Source organism: Oratosquilla oratoria, chromosome 21 (genome assembly GCF_046742065.1).
Source record: "Oratosquilla oratoria isolate Oo_2021 chromosome 21, ASM4674206v1, whole genome shotgun sequence".
Taxonomy (NCBI): Eukaryota; Metazoa; Arthropoda; class Malacostraca; order Stomatopoda; family Squillidae; genus Oratosquilla; species Oratosquilla oratoria.
The window spans coordinates 24239308-24258772 of record NC_134797.1 but is presented as its reverse complement, the minus strand read 5'-3'; the positions used below and the strand labels follow the sequence as shown (position 1 = coordinate 24258772).

The window sequence follows — 19465 nt, the reverse complement described above, 5'->3', positions numbered from 1 at the left end:
GGCCTGTAGGATGCATTACTTGGTAACACTCGATGAAGAATAGGACCCGCAGTAATTGACAATGATCCTTGGACCCTCCCATGGATCTCTAAGGGGAGAAACGTTGGTTTATAAAAATTTCACAGGTTTAGAATAATCAGTTCCCAGGTCTCGTTGTGTGAAAAGGTGGAGGATTTTGTAATTAATTTGGGTCTAGTCTCGGTCCCAGTGCACCCCAGGAATGAAGTGAGGAACTTAATGGGTTTTGAAGATGGGCGACAGATCCCTAAGCTTTTGAAGGAACTTGCATGTACTGGTGGGGGTCGCTTGACAAAGAACAAGTAGGTTCTGGCCGGTAGCAGTCATCTTAGTAGTAGGTTCTTCTGAGTTCTCTCCGATTACGCTGGAGTAATCGGAGCGCGCTGGTCTCTTGTTTGCTTAGCTGTGAGTTCGAATCGTGCACTTCTCAAATTCTTAGCAGTGACTGCCATCTGTCCAAACAGTCCCTTAAGCGCATGATGACATAAAGGTGATTGCTACTGCCACAACTATTCTTCTCTTCTCCTGTCGTAGACTCTTCAACTTCTTGAAATTACAAACTAGATTTTGTAAAAAAAATTCTTGTTGATTTTTGTTCATTTTTTCCTTTGTTAATTTGCCTTGCCTTTTCCATTTCCCAAATACGTTCTTTCCAGGTGAACCTGCTGGACCCCACGGTGATAACAGGAAAGGTGAACTTCTCCAGCGGCGTGGTCTTCAACAACGTAACCTACAAGTTCCTGGAGACAATGAAACTGGTCAGAGAACAGCCCGATCAAGCCGAGGTGATGGAAGATGGCTACGAAGGCCTCAGGAGCAAGGCTCTGATGATGAAATCTTCACTCGAAAGTGAGGCGCGGCTTGAATCTGTTAACTCGAGTTGCACAAAATGGAGGGCGGGGGTGGAGGAGGGTCCTAGTTCTCGAAGCGACTATCTTCGAGGGTCTAAACCATTGGTTCTTAACCTGTGGGGAATTCCCCACTGGTGGGGAATGGCGGAGTTGCCAAGTAGGGAATGACCGGTCGGACAGAAGTCTTTTTTTTTTTATCGATGTTTTTGTTTCTTTTTGTTTGTTTCTGGTGTCTTCTTGTCACCGATGCTGTGGTGGGAAATGGAGTTGGCTCACTAAAAAGTGGGGAATTGGAGAAAAAAGGTTAAGAACCCCTGGTCTAAACTTTCTGGGAAGGAACTTGAGGTTGTCTGTGTTGTATTAGTGTGGGGCTCTTGTCACAGGCTGGAAATAGGAGTAGAACAGTTGTTACTGGTCAGCTCTCCATATGTGAAAAAGAGCAATAGATTTAGCTGAAGTTGACAGCTCTTTGGCCCAATCTGGAGACTGCGTCGGATCATTAGGAAGGCCCAAAAGACCGTTGCTGGGTGGGGGTTTGTAGTCGCTGAAACTGTAGGCATCACTTGGTAACCCGCTAGTTTATCTTAACCAGGGCCATTATAGATAATTTTATGGATAGTGATGGTGGCAAGGGACATAGAACTGCCTAATGTAGGCTTTATGATCCCTTGCAGTCTTCTTGATTATATTCTTGTGTACAGAATTCTTTTCTTCAGGTCAGCCGACAGAGTTCATGGGATGGTTGAAGACGCAGACTTACTTCGACAACTACTACAAAATCATCCCACTCAAAGGGACAGACACTCTTGTGCCACTGAAGAACGTACCATTCAATTCGATCTCTATTTTGAGTTCGTCCTCGACCTCCTCCTCGCACTGGGACACCTTCACCCCGCCGGCCTTGTTCTCGAACCCCTCTGTGGATGGCGTCGTGTTGCCAACGGTGCGTTATCTTGCTTTGCTCCCATGGCAACGGAATTTCGAAGTTCTTAGGTTCGACGAAGAAAAGCGAAGGTTCTTCGGTGTTGAAGGCAAGTTTTTTTTTTTTTCACTGGATGGGTAGGGGTGGGATTTTTGTGAATCCGGTTTTGAGGTTTGACACTTTCCACTTCATCTCTAAGATAAAGAAAAAAAAATCGTCAACCTCGTGATGCCCTAGGTTCGACTGACGTCCAGGGGTTGATGCCGGGAGTGAGACATTAAACCTCGTAATGGTCACTGAAACTTTCCATACTAATAAAATTCTTCCAACTACCTACCAAATACCCTCTGCTGATGGTGCTTGTTGGGGCATGACATCCTGAAACCCTTGATCACGATCCACATGGATGGCCCTGTTGTGCTCCCAACATATCCTCCTTAAACCTAATTTGGCTGGGGAGGGGCCCTCACCAGCAAGGTCGTCTCGATGCGGAAAGAATAACTGAACAGGAATGAAGCAAAACACTCCCAAAAGCCACGTCTCCCCAACCTATAAACCCTCCTGTTTCCTACCCACTCCAACTTTAGAATAGGTTATACAGTACAACAGTATCACCAACAAAAAATATGGACCTCCCTCACCTCCCCAGTTGCTTCCGTCATCACTGATATGTTCATCCTAGCCATCCTACAAGCAGTTTTTACCAAGTCCCACCACCCACTGGATACATATTGGTATCCTTTGCAATGAACGAACCAACAAAGCCGTTCTAAAAACGGCATAAACCTCTTGACACCGCATAATTGAATACAAGTCGGTCCTCCAACCCATAATGTTAAGTATGTAGTAGAGATGATTAACAAACTAACCACCTGTAAGCAATAGAGCCCCACCTACATCCATGCCCTTTCTGATGGAGGTGAAGGGGTTGACGGGTTTAGAAAATGGATATCTTTTCTGCCCATCTTGCAGGACCTCCACATGCAGGTACCCGACATTGGTACGAAGCTGCCTAGTGTAGGGCTTATGGTCTCTTGCAGTCTCCTTTATTCTTATGTTTTTATCATGTACTTCTGGGGGCGATAAAATCCTGTTCCTCCACAACTTGCTACAAAGGACAGGGTTCTTCATCTACCTAAACACTCGTATCCAACACATGTCCAACATGACAAATGCAAGAAATATAACACACGATGTCTGTGCAAGACTGTACACAAAAATGATACCCGTAAACCACAATTCTTTAATTTTCAATTTTTATCTCTACTTGAATCCATTGTGTATAGTTCTATATTTTTGTGTTAACTATGGTTGAATTTGTGGCTTGGCCGGCAATGACTAATAAAATGGAAAAGATGCTATAAGCTTCTGAAGGTTCTTGTTAGTGTATTTTTAGAGCTTGGAGAACGTGCCAAACAGGCTATTGCTGATCCCTTTTATTTAACTTTGGTAGACTTTATCAGACTTAAACTTTAATTTCTAGAATTTCAAATGAACTTCTGATATCCTTGAATCATAAATTTTACTGAATTTTATTTGTACATGGTTTTAGTTTTTATACAATTTTACTTGGTTTTTACTTACCTTCTACGTACATTTCAGGATGGCATTTTGAAGGAAACTGCTCAACAGGTGTTGCCGGGTATCGCCACGGTACCCACAACTACGTTGCCTCGATCAACACCTGTCCTACACCATATACAGTAGACAATGCGTCAGTTGTGGTAAGCAGGACCAGTGAGGTCGGTTGGGGTTGATTCAGAGCTACCAGTTCTCGAGATTCTACGGAGGGGAGAGGGGAGTGGTGGGGTAGGGACTTCTTGGAGGGTTTGGAAAAACTCCATAATTCTTTCTACTCTACAGCTGAGACCCTACGGTGCCAACCAGAGTATGGAGGAGTTGGCCTTCGTGTCGGAGATGGCATTCAATTCGACACCTCGTGTCCACGCAGTCATCGCTACAGAGTCGGGGTCCGACCTTCAGGTGAGGTCAGAAGTCCTGCTCGTGGAGATGTGGGGATGCGTGATCCTGTAGAAGGCAATGGACTAGATTGAGAAATAGGCTGAGCCACGACCTTTTCCTGATCTGGAACTGTGATAGGTCAAATCTTCAAATAAATACTCTAGGTTGATCAGATGAATCCCCAATTGGAACACACCGGGCTAGCGGGTGGAACCCTTTTATATTTGCTAGTCTAATTTTGTTTCATTTATGGTGCATGTTTCCAGGTGGTCATGCTCAGGGGTCGCCCCTGCCTGATAGTCTCTCAGTACTCTTCACTCGGCTGCTTCGTCGTCTGTCATGGGGATACCAACAGCTACGATCTTAGTGTTGTTCAGCTGATCTCTCTACCCTATGTAACTAAGGTGAGTGTTCTCGATCTCGTTCAGTTCATTCTACTGTTGCCTCAAGTTTCAAAGTGGGGAAAGTCTGCAGCTCCACGGTGGCTGGCAACGCATCTCGGAACGTCCCATGCATTTGGGAATACTATGGACGTCTGTGTTGCATCAGAGTGGGACTGTCACAGATTCACTGGACGGAGAAGAGAGCAATATCATGTCATCTTTGTGTGGAAGTTCAAGAAATGCAATTGAAATTTCTTTATATTGGGGCCCAGTCCGGAGACGGAGTGCCAGCCCCTCGGGGCTGCTGCACCTGATGGAGGCGAAGGGATGGGGTTAATGGGTTCTGATGATGGGAAGCTTCACTGTCCATCTAGCAGGACTAGTGCATGTAGGTACTTGTCAATCTTCGTGACTTAACGTGCACTCTGCTCTCTAGGATGATTCCAAACACTTGTGGCCACAATTTAATACGTGTACATATGCACTTGAGCACGTCATACACACAGGCACATGCACAAGTACTACAGATGCCTGACTGAACCAGGATAACTATGATAAAGAAAATATTGTTGAACAGGTGCAGCTTTGGTCAATTTACAGTTCTAGAATAACAGAAATTGAATAGCTAACAACAAAAACTATTTGCATGATTTTTGTGGGTGAGGTTTCGAGTGTTTACGCGCAGTGAACATGAACTATACTTGTTTGCCAGGATAAATGTGCTGCAAACTCTAGACGATAACATCACGACTCCCTCTACAGATATCTATAGTTGAGCACGAGTGGAAGACTGGGACAAAGGACCTCTTCATCCTGATGGCGAGCACACCGCAGACAACGGATCACGGCACAGTCCACCTCCTGAAATACGTCGTGAAGGACGACTGGTTTTACGAAATCGAGGTGAGCAAGTTCCAATGTGAACACGAGTCTTCAAAGTTGATGCTAGTCAAAGGGAGGGAGGATGGGAGGGAGGATGGGTGATGCGTGTTGAAAGACGAGGGGAGGATGGCGGTGAAAGGAAGGTTGTGTTGACTAAAGCAAGTTTAGCAAACCTGAGTACCTAGTTCCTCTCCTTGCATTTTAATTAGTTACTTTCATGATCACCATGGTTGATTGCAATCTATTTTAACTGCAGTCGTTTACTATATTTCATTAGAAGTGATACCTGAAATAGTCCATTGCATTGAATGGGTAGATTCTAGTGTTCCTTGACTAACCTGACAAATTGCTTCGACTCTTCTGTGAAGGTCCTGAGAGAGAAAAAGATCGTTAGCGTCGCCGGCGTGAGTTTCCAGGGAGAGGTGCTAGTGGCTGTAGCCAAAGCCTTTATGTACAACCATCATGGCGGCATCGCTATACACAAGTGAGTCGCTCTTGTCCTCGAACGGTTTCAAGTTCCTGACTACTACCTCCCTTATAAGAGGAAGTAGGCTTTTGGTATATAGTTTGTATGCATGATCTGCAGTACAGGTAGACTGCTTGAGGGGAGGCAATGGAAAGTTTCCTCGGGGTTTGAGTTTTGCTAAAGTAAGAAGCTGATGTTCAGCCAACTAGGGAGGCACTATAGGAAGAGCAGAGATGTGTGTACATTGTGACGAATGTGGATAGGAGGTAAAGGGAACACGGGCTGAGGGAAATACTTTTGGTTCCTCTGAAGAAGCCACTCAGGCGAAACTAGTCAGGAATAAAAATATTTCCCTCGGCCCATGTTCCCTTTACCTCCTATCCACAGAAGAGCAGAGAGTTAAGGGTTGTATATGGGACAAACTCGTCTGTAACACTACTTCCTGATTCTTTAATATAATTTGGTTATCTATTCCATATAGATTCATTGCAAAATCTATTCAACTGCATAGTCAGACTCCCAGATTGGAAACCACTAGTCACCTATAGACGTAACTCTGTCAACTCCAGAATAGTTTAGGCATGTTTACAATAATGTTTACAACCTTTGAGACCTGACCCGTGTTGCGACACGTGCTTCTGACCCAGGGCAGTGGACAAGGTGCAGGGATGACCCGTCATCCAGGAGGTGCTCAGATAAGGGGGAGGGTGGAGGGGTGTGGAGTGTATTCAGGGATGGAATGGGTGGAAATGATTTTATGCCTTTCCCTTTTTGGCTACCTCCCTTGTAAGGGGAAAAAAGCCTTGGTATATGTATGTATGTATGAGACCCGACCGCGTTTATGTACCCTCTCACCCTCTACTAAAATCTCCTGGATTCTATAGGCTAGACGAGAACTCCAGGCTGAAACTGGTGCAAATCCTGAAAGAGGAGTACCCGTGGGATGTGGCCTTCTCGCCTGCTCCAGACGGAAGCCTCCACCTATACGTTACCAACAAGATGGGCGCAATCATGACCTACACAAAGAAAGGATTAGGCAGGTAATGGTGTTAGAAGCGTGACATAACTACTTTAGTCCTTACATCAATCCAAAAGCGAGCAAGGTTATCCCCCCCATGAACCTGTTGGATATATTCCCTTGGTCAAAGGTTTCCTAAAGCGTTGGACGGTATGATCCCTCGTAACATTCACAACTTCTGTGCATTCTCTTCAAATCTTCCTCAGGTTCCTTAAGAGAAGAGAAATGCATCTAGAGGGTGCAGTCAGCGTGGTTCCCTTCATCAGCTACACGGACAGAGGCGATGGACGTCCACACCCAGGTCATTACCTCGTGGCTGGTGGTCTCCCCGACAGGAACGACCTCTCCAGCTGGAGTGGCGTCTCTTCTGTACTCCTGGAGGGGAAGTACAAGGGCAAAAACTACGAGGGGCGTAGCCCTGTCCCGGAAATACACCCAGAATTCTAGTTAATTGAACGGGAAGACCCTCCTTCCCTTCCTGACAGAACCCGTGGAATACTGGGCGGTAGACAAGGGAGGGATTCCTACCTGACGGAGATTAATATAGTCGGCATGTCTTCGTTGACAAGATGGCCGTTATTGTATGATGGCCAGATGTTCTACGGTGCCTTTGTATATGTACATAACATCCTACTCCTGTAGGAATATCTTGACAAATATGTGATGTCTGTATCTACACCCCGTATAGTAAACGTTTTTAAGTGCCTAACCTTCCTGAGCCTTTCTACGCAAACTTTTCCTACTGTCAACCACAGAATACCTACATTTTTTAGAAATGTGAATACAGTAGGGGTGTAGTACTTGTGGTTTGTTAATGAAATATTGTTAAATGTTTAATATTTTTATTGTTAAATTGTTACCGTTATCAAAAAGATGTACAACCAACTTTTCGCCAAGTTTCATTTCCCAAGTACTTCCCGACTCGGGGACTTGTTATGCCAAAGGTACGGTTTGCAGAGGCAAGTAGGGGTGTGGGGCATATTTGACTTGGCCAATACAAACTCGCTTTGGTCAGACAGTTCTGATAACCCGAAATCTACTTTCTGCTTCAGGTGGACAGTTGGTGGTTTCAGTCGACGTCGATGACTTGGTGACAGGCAAAGGCCAGGACATCAGAGGTCCCACGAGTACAAGCAGCTGGACGTACCAGATAAGTTCTACCTTGCCGCCGCCTCTGACCCAACTTTACCGCTTCCTCTGACCTAAAGTGACTGACATGACTTAGATCTGTCTCTGAACTGATGCGACTTTGACGCGACTCAATCTGCCTCTGGACTGACCCGTTCCTAATCGGAACCCACCCGATCAGGAACGATTAGTGAATTTGGTGCCTCTGTTCCGTCCCGGTGTTCTCCTAGGTCCTCGTTAGCCACAAGTGCTCGCCCAAGTCCTGGTACGTACCGGGTGCCCACTTCCGGTACCGGGGCCACTTCCGGTTTCTCCATGTCCGGTACTGGGATCAGGTCCAATATCGGTGTTCATGCATGCCTGGTCCAAAGACCGGGTTAAGTACAGGTTCGCGCTCGTGCCCGGTACCAGGACAGGGTCAAATCATAGTTTATCACAAAATGCAATCCAAATTCCAATCCCCACCCCAATCCTAATCCCCCACCCCAGTCCTAATCCCCACCCCAGTCCTAATCCCCACCCCAATCCTAATCCCCACCCCAATCCTAATCCCCACCCCAATCCTAATCCCCACCCCAATCCTAATCCCCACCCCAATCCTAATCCCCACCCCAATCCTAATCCCCACCCCAATCCTAATCCCCGCCCCCAATCCTAATCCCCGCCCCCAATCCTAATCCCCACCCCAATCCTAATCCCCCACCCCAGTCCTAATCCCCCACCCCAGTCCTAATCCCCCACCCCAGTCCTAATCCCCCACCCCAGTCCTAATCCCCCACCCCAGTCCTAATCCCCCACCCCAGTCCTAATCCCCCACCCCAGTCCTAATCCCCCACCCCAGTCCTAATCCCCCACCCCAGTCCTAATCCCCCACCCCAGTCCTAATCCCCCACCCCAGTCCTAATCCCCCACCCCAGTCCTAATCCCCCACCCCAGTCCTAATCCCCCACCCCAGTCCTAATCCCCCACCCCAGTCCTAATCCCCCACCCCAGTCCTAATCCCCCACCCCAGTCCTAATCCCCACCCCAATCCTAATCCCCACCCCAATCCTAATCCCCCACCCCAATCCTAATCCCCACCCCAATCCTAATCCCCACCCCAATCCTAATCCCCACCCCAGTCCTAATCCCCCACCCCAGTCCTAATCCCCCACCCCAGTCCTAATCCCCCACCCCAGTCCTAATCCCCCACCCCAGTCCTAATCCCCCACCCCAGTCCTAATCCCCCACCCCAGTCCTAATCCCCCACCCCAGTCCTAATCCCCCACCCCAGTCCTAATCCCCCACCCCAGTCCTAATCCCCCACCCCAGTCCTAATCCCCCACCCCAGTCCTAATCCCCCACCCCAGTCCTAATCCCCCACCCCAGTCCTAATCCCCCACCCCAGTCCTAATCCCCCACCCCAGTCCTAATCCCCCACCCCAGTCCTAATCCCCCACCCCAGTCCTAATCCCCCACCCCAGTCCTAATCCCCCACCCCAGTCCTAATCCCCCACCCCAATCCTAATCCCCAATCCTAATCCCCACCCCAATCCTAATCCCCACCCCAAACAGTTGAACTGTTCTCATGTAATTCAAACGCAATCCCTTCGCAAAATGTGCCAAATAGTTCAAACTGGCAACATTGTATCAGGTTGCACGATGCAGCAACTAATGTTGAATGTCTGAAAATGCACACATGGTAATACAAAATTTCTCTCCAAACATCCATTGCCTCTTCGTCAGATGGAGACGGTAACAGGCTTCAGTTGACGTCGACGACGTCATGGTGACGGGCAGAGACGAGGTCGCCACGAATACGAACAGCTAGAGGTAGCAGGTGGGTCCATAGGGCTTCTTGTACTGACCTTTTCTTTACCTGCCCCGCCCTGGCCTCTCCTCTCTCCTCCTCTCTCCTCCTCTCTCCTCCTCTCTCCTCCTCTCTCCTCCTCTCTCCTCCTCTCTCCTCCTCTCTCCTCCTCTCTCCTCCTCTCTCCTCCTCTCTCCTCCTCTCTCCTCCTCTCTCCCCTCTCCCCTCCACTTGTTTCTGTACCTGCTTCTAGGATCTGTTAGTAACTGTAGCTGACTTAAGAATCTCTTGTAATTGTAGCTGATTTAAGAATCTCTTGTTAGTATTTGTAGCTGACTTTAGAATCTTTTGCTTGTAGCTGCTTTAAGGATCTGTTATTAACTGTATCTGATTTAAGAATCTCGTTAGTAATTGTGGCTGGTTTTAGAATCTCGTTAGTAATTATAGTTTTAGAATCTCGTTGGTAACTGTAGCTGGTTTTAGAATCTCGTTAGTAACTGTAGCTGGTTTTTAGAATCTCGTTAGTAATTGTAGCTGGTTTTTAGAATCTCGTTAGTAATTGTAGCTGGTTTTAGAATCTCGTTAGTAACTGTAGCTGGTTTTAGAATCTCGTTAGTAACTGTAGCTGGTTTTAGAATCTCGTTAGTAACTGTAGCTGGTTTTAGAATCTCGTTAGTAACTGTAGCTGGTTTTAGAATCTCGTTAGTAACTGTAGCTGGTTTTAGAATCTCGTTAGTAACTGTAGCTGGTTTTAGAATCTCGTTAGTAACTGTAGCTGGTTTTAGAATCTCGTTAGTAACTGTAGCTGGTTTTAGAATCTCGTTAGTAACTGTAGCTGGTTTTTAGAATCTCGTTAGTAATTGTAGCTGGTTTTTAGAATCTCGTTAGTAACTGTAGCTGGTTTTTAGAATCTCGTTAGTAACTGTAGCTGGTTTTTAGAATCTCGTTAGTAACTGTAGCTGGTTTTTAGAATCTCGTTAGTAACTGTAGCTGGTTTTTAGAATCTCCTGTTAATAGCTGTAGCTGGTTTTTAGAATCTCCTGTTAATAGCTGTAGCTGGTTTTTAGAATCTCCTGTTAATAGCTGTAGCTGGTTTTTAGAATCTCGTTAGTAACTGTAGCTGGTTTTTAGAATCTCGTTAGTAACTGTAGCTGGTTTTAGAATCTCGTTGGTAATTGTAGCTGGTTTTAGAATCTCGTTGGTAATTGTAGCTGGTTTTAGAATCTCGTTGGTAATTGTAGCTGGTTTTAGAATCTCGTTGGCAATTGTAGCTGGTTTTAGAATCTCGTTGGTAATTGTAGCTGGTTTTAGAATCTCGTTGGTAATTGTAGCTGGTTTTAGAATCTCGTTGGTAATTGTAGCTGGTTTTAGAATCTCGTTGGTAATTGTAGCTGGTTTTAGCATCTCGTTGGCAATTGTAGCTGGTTTTAGAATCTCGTTAGTAACTGTAGCTGGTTTTAGAATCTCGTTAGTAACTGTAGCTGGTTTTAGAATCTCGTTAGTAACTGTAGCTGGTTTTTAGAATCTCGTTAGTAACTAGCTGGTTTTTAGAATCTCGGTAGTAACTAGCTAGTTTTTAGAATCTCGGTAGTAACTGTAGCTGGTTTTAGAATCTCGTTGGTAATTGTAGGTGGTTTTTAGAATCTCGTTGGTAGCTGTGGGTGGTTTTTAGAATCTGTTAATAGCTGTAGCTGGTTTTTAGAATCTGTTAATAGCTGTAGCTGGTTTTTAGAATCTCCTGTTAGTAGCTGTATCGGTTTTTAGAATCTGTTAGTAGCCTCTTTTAGATCCCGGTTTTACCTGCTCTTGCCATGTGCACCTGCCACCTGGTCCATTACCTGCTCTTGCCATGTGCACCTGCCACCTGGTCCATTACCTGCTCTTGCCATGTGCACCTGCCACCTGGTCCATTACCTGCTCTTGCCACGTGTACCTGTAACCTGCTCCTTGTAGTTCTTGGACCCAGCGGATTTTCTTTCTCTCCCACAGGATCTGTGACGTCAGACGGCGGCGAGGAGCTGAGTGAGAGGGCCCTGGACGATTTTTGTCGCCATGCGTACCTACGGCCACAGCGACGACGTCATGGTGACGGGCAGAGACGAGGTCACCACGAACACGGACAGCTGGAGGTAGCAGGTGGGTCCATAGGGCTTCTTGTACTGACCTTTTCTTTCCCTGCCCTGACCTTTTCTTTCCCTGCCCTGACCTTTTCTTTCCCTGCCCTGACCTTTTCTTTCCCTGCCCTGACCTTTTCTTTCCCTGCCCTGACCTTTTCTTTCCCTGCCCTGACCTTTTCTTTCCCTGCCCTGACCTTTTCTTTCCCTGCCCTGACCTTTTCTTTCCCTGCCCTGACCTTTTCTTTCCCTGCCCTGACCTTTTCTTTCCCTGCCCTGACCTTTTCTTTCCCTGCCCTGACCTTTTCTTTCCCTGCCCTGACCTTTTCTTTCCCTGCCCTGACCTTTTCTTTCCCTGCCCTGACCTTTTCTTTCCCTGCCCTGACCTTTTCTTTCCCCGCCTTCTCTCCTCTCCTCTCCTCTCCTCTCCTCTCCTCTCCTCTCCTCGCCTCGCCTCGCCTCGCCTCGCCTCGCCTCGCCTCGCCTCGCCTCGCCTCGCCTCGCCTCGCCTCGTTTCTGTACCTGCTTCTAGGATATCTTGTTAGTAACTGTACCTGCTTCTAGGATATCTTGTTAGTAACTGTAACTCCTAAGGTCCCTTGTTAGTAACGATAGCTACTTCTAGGATCTGTTAGTAACTGTATCTGCTTCTAGAATCTGTAACTGTACCTGATTCTAGGATCTGTTAGTAACTGTACCTGCTTTTAGGATCTGTTAGTAACTGTACCTGCTTCTAGAATCTGTAACTGTACCTGATTTAAGAATCTCTTGTTAGTAATTCTACCTGATTTAAGAGTCTCTTGATAGTAATTGTAGCTGATTTAAGAATCTTGTAATTGTAGCTGATTTAAGAATCTTGTAATTGCAGCTGATTTAAGAATCTTGTAATTGTAGCTGATTTAAGAATCTCTTGCAATTGTAGCTGATTTAAGAATCTCTTGTAATTGTAGCTGATTTAAGAATTTCTTGCAATTGTAGCTGATTTAAGAATCTCTTGCAATTGTAGCCGATTTAAGAATCTCTTGCAATTGTAGCCGATTTAAGAATCTCTTGTAATTGTAGCTGATTTAAGAATCTCTTGTAATTGTAGCTGATTTAAGAATCTCTTGTAATTGTAGCTGATTTAAGAATCTCTTGTAATTGTAGCTGATTTAAGAATCTCTTGTAATTGTAGCTGATTTAAGAATCTCTTGTAATTGTAGCTGATTTAAGAATCTCTTGTAATTGTAGCTGATTTAAGAATCTCTTGTAATTGTAACTGATTTGAGAATCTCGTAATTGTAGCTGATTTGAGAATCTCGTAATTGTAGCTGATTTGAGAATCTCGTAATTGTAGCTGATTTGAGAATCTCTTGTAATTGTAGCTGATTTGAGAATCTCTTGTAATTGTAGCTGATTTGAGAATCTCTTGTAATTGTAGCTGATTTGAGAATCTGTTGTAATTGTAGCTGATTTGAGAATCTGTTGTAATTGTAGCTGATTTGAGAATCTGTTGTAATTGTAGCTGATTTGAGAATCTGTTGTAATTGTAGCTGATTTGAGAATCTGTTGTAATTGTAGCTGATTTGAGAATCTGTTGTAATTGTAGCTGATTTGAGAATCTGTTGTAATTGTAGCTGATTTGAGAATCTGTTGTAATTGTAGCTGATTTGAGAATCTGTTGTAATTGTAGCTGATTTGAGAATCTCTTGTAATTGTAGCTGATTTGAGAATCTCTTGTAATTGTAGCTGATTTGAGAATCTCTTGTAATTGTAGCTGATTTGAGAATCTCTTGTAATTGTAGCTGATTTGAGAATCTCTTGTAATTGTAGCTGATTTGAGAATCTCGTAATTGTAGCTGATTTGAGAATCTCGTAATTGTAGCTGATTTGAGAATTTCCTGTAATTGTACCTGATTTTAAAATCTTGTGCTTGTACCTGTAGCTGCTTTAATGATCTGTTAACTGTAGCTGGTTTAAGAATCTCGTTGGTAACTGTAGCTGGTTTTAGAATCTCGTTGGTAATTGTAGCTGGTTTTAGAATCTCGTTGGTAATTGTAGCCGGTTTTAGAATCTCGATGGTAATTGTATCTGGTTTAAGAATCTCGTTTGAAATTGTATCTTTTATTATAATCTCTTTGGTAATTGTAGCTGGTTTTAGAATCTCGTTGTAAATTGTATCTGGTTTTAGAATATGGTTGTTAATTGTAGCTTGTTTTAGAATCTCGTTGGTAATTGTAGCTGGTTTTAGCATCTCGTTGGCAATTGTAGCTGGTTTTAGAATCTCGTTAGTAACTGTAGCTGGTTTTAGAATCTCGTTAGTAACTGTAGCTGGTTTTAGAATCTCGTTAGTAACTGTAGCTGGTTTTAGAATCTCGTTAGTAACTGTAGCTGGTTTTTAGAATCTCGTTAGTAACTGTAGCTGGTTTTAGAATCTCGTTGGTAATTGTAGGTGGTTTTTAGAATCTCGTTGGTAGCTGTGGGTGGTTTTTAGAATCTGTTAATAGCTGTAGCTGGTTTTTAGAATCTGTTAATAGCTGTAGCTGGTTTTTAGAATCTCCTGTTAATAGCTGTAGCTGGTTTTTAGAATCTCCTGTTAGTAGCTGTATCGGTTTTTAGAATCTGTTAGTAGCCTCTTTTAGATCCCGGTTTTATTACCTGCTCTTGCCATGTGCACCTGCCACCTGCACCTGCCACCTGCACCTGCCACCTGCACCTGCCACCTGCACCTGCCACCTGCACCTGCCACCTGCACCTGCCACCTGGTCCATTACCTGCACCTGCCACCTGGTCCATTACCTGCACCTGCCACCTGGTCCATTACCTGCTCTTGCCACGTGTACCTGCAACCTGCTCCTCGTAGTTCTTGGACCCAGCGGATTTTCTTTCTCTCCTACAGGATCTGTGACGTCAGACGGCGGCGAGGAGCTGAGTGAGAGGGCCCTGGACGACTTTGTCGCCATGCGTACCTACGGCCACAGCGACGACGTCATGGTGACGGGCAGAGACGAGGTCACCACGAACACGAACAGCTGGAGGTAGCAGGTGGGTCCATAGGGCTTCTTGTACTGACCTTTTCTTTCCCTGCCCTGACCTTTTCTTTCCCTGCCCTGACCTTTTCTTTCCCTGCCCTGACCTTTTCTTTCCCTGCCCTGACCTTTTCTTTCCCTGCCCTGACCTTTTCTTTCCCTGCCCTGACCTTTTCTTTCCCTGCCCTGACCTTTTCTTTCCCTGCCCTGACCTTTTCTTTCCCTGCCCTGACCTTTTCTTTCCCTGCCCTGACCTTTTCTTTCCCTGCCCTGACCTTTTCTTTCCCTGCCCTGACCTTTTCTTATCCCCGCCCCGCCCCGCCCCGCCCCGCCCCGCCCCGCCCCGCCCCCTCCTCTCCTCTCCTCTCCTCTCCTCTCCTCTCCTCGCCTCGCCTCTCCTCGCCTCTCCTCGCCTCTCCTCTCCTCTCCTCGCCTCTCCTCTCCTCTCCTCTCCTCTCCTCGCCTCTCCTCTCCTCTCCTCTCCTCTCCTCTCCTCTCCTCTCCTCTCCTCTCCTCTCCTCTCGCCTGCCTTGTTTCTGTACCTGCTTTTAGGATCTGTTAGTAACTGTACCTGCTTCTAGGATATCTTGTTAGTAACTGTAACTCCTAAGGTCCCTTGTTAGTAACGATAGCTACTTCTAGGATCTGTTAGTAACTGTATCTGCTTCTAGAATCTGTTAGTAATTGTAGCTGCTTCTAGGATCTGTTAGTAACTGTAGCTGCTTCTAGAATCTGTTAGTAACTGTACCTGCTTCTAGAATCTGTAACTGTACCTGATTTAAGAATCTCTTGTTAGTAATTCTACCTGATTTAAGAGTCTCTTGATAGTAACTGTAGCTGATTTAAGAATCTCTTGTAATTGTAGCTGATTTAAGAATCTCTTGTAATTGTAGCTGATTTAAGAATCTCTTGTAATTGTAGCTGACTTAAGAATCTCTTGTAATTGTAGCTGACTTAAGAATCTCTTGTAATTGTAGCTGACTTAAGAATCTCTTGTAATTGTAGCTGATTTAAGAATCTCTTGTTAGTACTTGTAGCTGATTTTAGAATCTTTTGCTTGTAGCTGATTTAAGAATCTTGTAATTGTAGCTGATTTAAGAATCTTGTAATTGCAGCTGATTTAAGAATCTTGTAATTGTAGCTGATTTAAGAATCATGTAATTGTAGCTGATTTAAGAATCTTGTAATTGTAGCTGATTTAAGAATCTTGTAATTGTAGCTGATTTAAGAATCTCTTGTAATTGTAACTGATTTGAGAATCTCGTAATTGTAGCTGATTTGAGAATCTCGTAATTGTAGCTGATTTGAGAATCTCGTAATTGTAGCTGATTTGAGAATCTCTTGTAATTGTAGCTGATTTGAGAATCTCTTGTAATTGTAGCTGATTTGAGAATCTCTTGTAATTGTAGCTGATTTGAGAATCTCTTGTAATTGTAGCTGATTTGAGAATCTGTTGTAATTGTAGCTGATTTGAGAATCTGTTGTAATTGTAGCTGATTTTAGAATCAAGTAATTGTAGCTGATTTGAGAATCTCTTGTAATTGTAGCTGATTTGAGAATCTCTTGTAATTGTAGCTGATTTGAGAATCTCTTGTAATTGTAGCTGATTTGAGAATCTCTTGTAATTGTAGCTGATTTGAGAATCTCTTGTAATTGTAGCTGATTTGAGAATCTCTTGTAATTGTAGCTGATTTGAGAATCTCTTGTAATTGTAGCTGATTTGAGAATCTTGTGCTTGTACCTGTAGCTGCTTTAATGATCTGTTAACTGTACCTGATTTAAGAGTCTCGTTATCAATTGTAGCTGGTTTAAGAATTTCGTTGGTAATTGTAGCTGGTTTAAGAATCTCGTTGGTAATTGTAGCTGGTTTAAGAATCTCGTTGGTAATTGTAGCTGGTTTAAGAATCTCGTTGGTAACTGTAGCTGGTTTTAGAATCTCGTTGGTAATTGTAGCTGGTTTAAGAATCTCGTTGGTAACTGTAGCTGGTTTTAGAATCTCGTTGGTAATTGTAGCTGGTTTTAGAATCTCGTTGGTAATTGTAGCCGGTTTTAGAATCTCGTTAGTGACTGTAGCGGTTTTTAGAATCTCCTGTTAGTAGCCGCTTTTAGATCCCGGTTTTATTACCTGCTCTTGCCATGTGTACCTGCCACCTGGTCCATTACCTGCTCTTGCCATGTGCACCTGCCACCTGGTCCATTACCTGCTCTTGCCACGTGTACCTGCCACCTGCAACCTGCTCCTCGTAGTTCTTGGACCCAGCGGATTTTCTTTCTCTCCCACAGGATCTGTGACGTCAGACGGCGTCGAGGAGCTGAGTGGGAAGTCCCTGGACGACTTTGTCGCCATGCGTACCCACGGCCACAGCTACGACTTGACCGTTCTCAAGGCAGGTGAGAGAGAGGGAGAGGGAGGTGATATGTTGAGTGTAGATTTTTAAACTTGCTAGCAACTTTATTTACGTTTGTACCCGAATCTCTGTATAGTCCTTCGTACACATGCCTGTCTGAACTTGGCACAAATGATTAGTGATCTTGGATTTCGCTGATGGGGACGTTTAAGCTGGGCCATCAGACTGTAAGTCTTATCTCTGACGAACAGGAGAAAAAGGAAGCAGTTGCTGGGTGTTTACTTGTGTAAAACATGGAGAGTGGTCGAAGCTGATGGATCCTGAGCAAGATCCTGTCAGTGTTAGAGCCCTTGGGGCCGCACTTCCAGGTAGTGAGGGTGTCGGGAGGTTAAAATGGGCAACTGAGACCGTCTTCTGCGATGTCCACCGCATAGGACCACTACTAACCAGTGCTTGATTTTTTCCTGTGGAGGTAATTTAGATCATTGGAAATTGTGACCTGTTCGTATGATCCGCCCCCCTCTTTCTTCATTTATTATTATTATTATTTTATTATTATTTTTTTTCTTATTGCGTGGCAAGATGGTAGAAGACGCGTGATCGAAGCTCCGCGGCTGCCGGATTAATAATATGAATGGTATCACTGATGGCTGAGCGTTCGTTGGGATGGTTCGAATCCTGCCACCAGCGAAGCTGAACTAAGGGCATGGTTCATTAAATTTCACGCTACAAAGCCCTCTGTGAGGGGCACCGTCCTGGCCTTCCGATAAGTGGGGAGTTTGTGACGGTAAACCATATCATCATCACTGCAACAAATGATTCCCTCCATAAGGAATTGACAAGATAAGGTTTGGAATACGTACGTTCTCGGACACCCCATAATTAATTCTTCTTCGCCAGGCTGACACCGTCAACGTCTTCGAAGTCGACGTCGACGACGTCATGGTGACGGGCAAAGAAGTCGCCACGAACACGAACAGCTAGAGGTAGCAGGTGGGTCCATAGGGCTTCTTGTACTGACCTTTTCTTTCCTTACCCTGACCTTTTCTTTCCTTGCCCTGACCTTTTCTTTCCTTACCCTGACCTTTTCTTTCCTTACCCTGACCTTTTCTTTCCTTGCCCCGCCCTGGCCCCTCTCGCCTCTCCTCTCTCCTCTCTCCTCTCTCCTCTCTCCTCTCTCCTCTCTCCTCTCTCCTTGTTTCTGTAGCTGCTTCTAGGATCTGTTAGTAACTGTAGCTGCTTCTAGGATCTGTTAGTAATTGTAGCTGCTTCTAGGATCTGTTAGTAACTGTAGCTGCTTCTAGGATCTGTTAGTAACTGTAGCTGCTGTTAGAACTGTAGCTGCTTCTAGGATCTGTTAGTAACTGTAGCTGCTTCTAGGATCTGTTAGTAACTGTAGCTGCTCTAGGATCTGTTATAACTGTAGCTGCTTCTAGGATCTGTTAGTAACTGTAGCTGCTTCTAGGATCTGTTAGTAACTGTAGCTGCTTCTAGGATCTGTTAGTAACTGTAGCTGCTTCTAGGATCTGTTAGTAACTGTAGCTGCTTCTAGGATCTGTTAGTAACTGTAGCTGCTTCTAGGATCTGTTAGTAACTGTAGCTGCTTCTAGGATCTGTTAGTAACTGTAGCTGCTTCTAGGATCTGTTAGTAACTGTAGCTGCTTCTAGGATCTGTTAGTAACTGTAGCTGCTTCTAGGATCTGTTAGTAACTGTAGCTGCTTCTAGGATCTGTTAGTAACTGTAGCTGCTTCTAGGATCTGTTAGTAACTGTAGCTGCTTCTAGGATCTGTTAGTAACTGTAGCTGCTTCTAGGATCTGTTAGTAACTGTAGCTGCTTCTAGGATCTGTTAGTAACTGTAGCTGCTTCTAGGATCTGTTAGTAACTGTAGCTGCTTCTAGGATCTGTTAGTAACTGTAGCTGCTTCTAGGATCTGTTAGTAACTGTAGCTGCTTCTAGGATCTGTTAGTAACTGTAGCTGCTTCTAGGATCTGTTAGTAACTGTAGCTGCTTCTAGGATCTGTTAGTAACTGTAGCTGCTTCTAGGATCTGTTAGTAACTGTAGCTGCTTCTAGGATCTGTTAGTAACTGTAGCTGCTTCTAGGATCTGTTAGTAACTGTAGCTGCTTCTAGGATCTGTTAGTAACTGTAGCTGCTTCTAGGATCTGTTAGTAACTGTAGCTGCTTCTAGGATCTGTTAGTAACTGTAGCTGCTTCTAGGATCTGTTAGTAACTGTAGCTGCTTCTAGGATCTGTTAGTAACTGTAGCTGCTTCTAGGATCTGTTAGTAACTGTAGCTGCTTCTAGGATCTGTTAGTAACTGTGGCTGCTTATAGGATCTGTTAGTAACTGTAGCTGCTTCTAGGATCTGTTAGTAACTGTAGCTGCTTCTAGGATCTGTTAGTAACTGTAGCTGCTTCTAGGATCTGTTAGTAACTGTAGCTGCTTCTAGGATCTGTTAGTAACTGTAGCTGCTTCTAGGATCTGTTAGTAACTGTAGCTGCTTCTAGGATCTGTTAGTAACTGTAGCTGCTTCTAGGATCTGTTAGTAACTGTAGCTGCTTCTAGGATCTGTTA

General features: G+C 44.7%; 1 protein-coding gene across 1 annotated transcript in view; it reads left to right on the top strand.

Annotated features, from left to right (window-relative positions):
* The window catches only part of LOC143037034 (uncharacterized), a 37380-nt gene extending 29988 nt beyond the window's left edge, over nucleotides 1-7392 (top strand). Inside the window, exons 23-31 of the mRNA XM_076205139.1 lie at nucleotides 675-867; nucleotides 1586-1900; nucleotides 3394-3515; nucleotides 3655-3774; nucleotides 4020-4157; nucleotides 4899-5039; nucleotides 5387-5502; nucleotides 6369-6524; nucleotides 6709-7392. Of these exons, the coding sequence (XP_076061254.1) occupies nucleotides 675-867; nucleotides 1586-1900; nucleotides 3394-3515; nucleotides 3655-3774; nucleotides 4020-4157; nucleotides 4899-5039; nucleotides 5387-5502; nucleotides 6369-6524; nucleotides 6709-6949 (1542 nt within the window). The 3' untranslated portion in view covers nucleotides 6950-7392. The remainder of the gene's footprint in view (nucleotides 1-674; nucleotides 868-1585; nucleotides 1901-3393; nucleotides 3516-3654; nucleotides 3775-4019; nucleotides 4158-4898; nucleotides 5040-5386; nucleotides 5503-6368; nucleotides 6525-6708) is intronic.
* Nucleotides 7393-19465: the final 12073 nt, after the last annotated feature.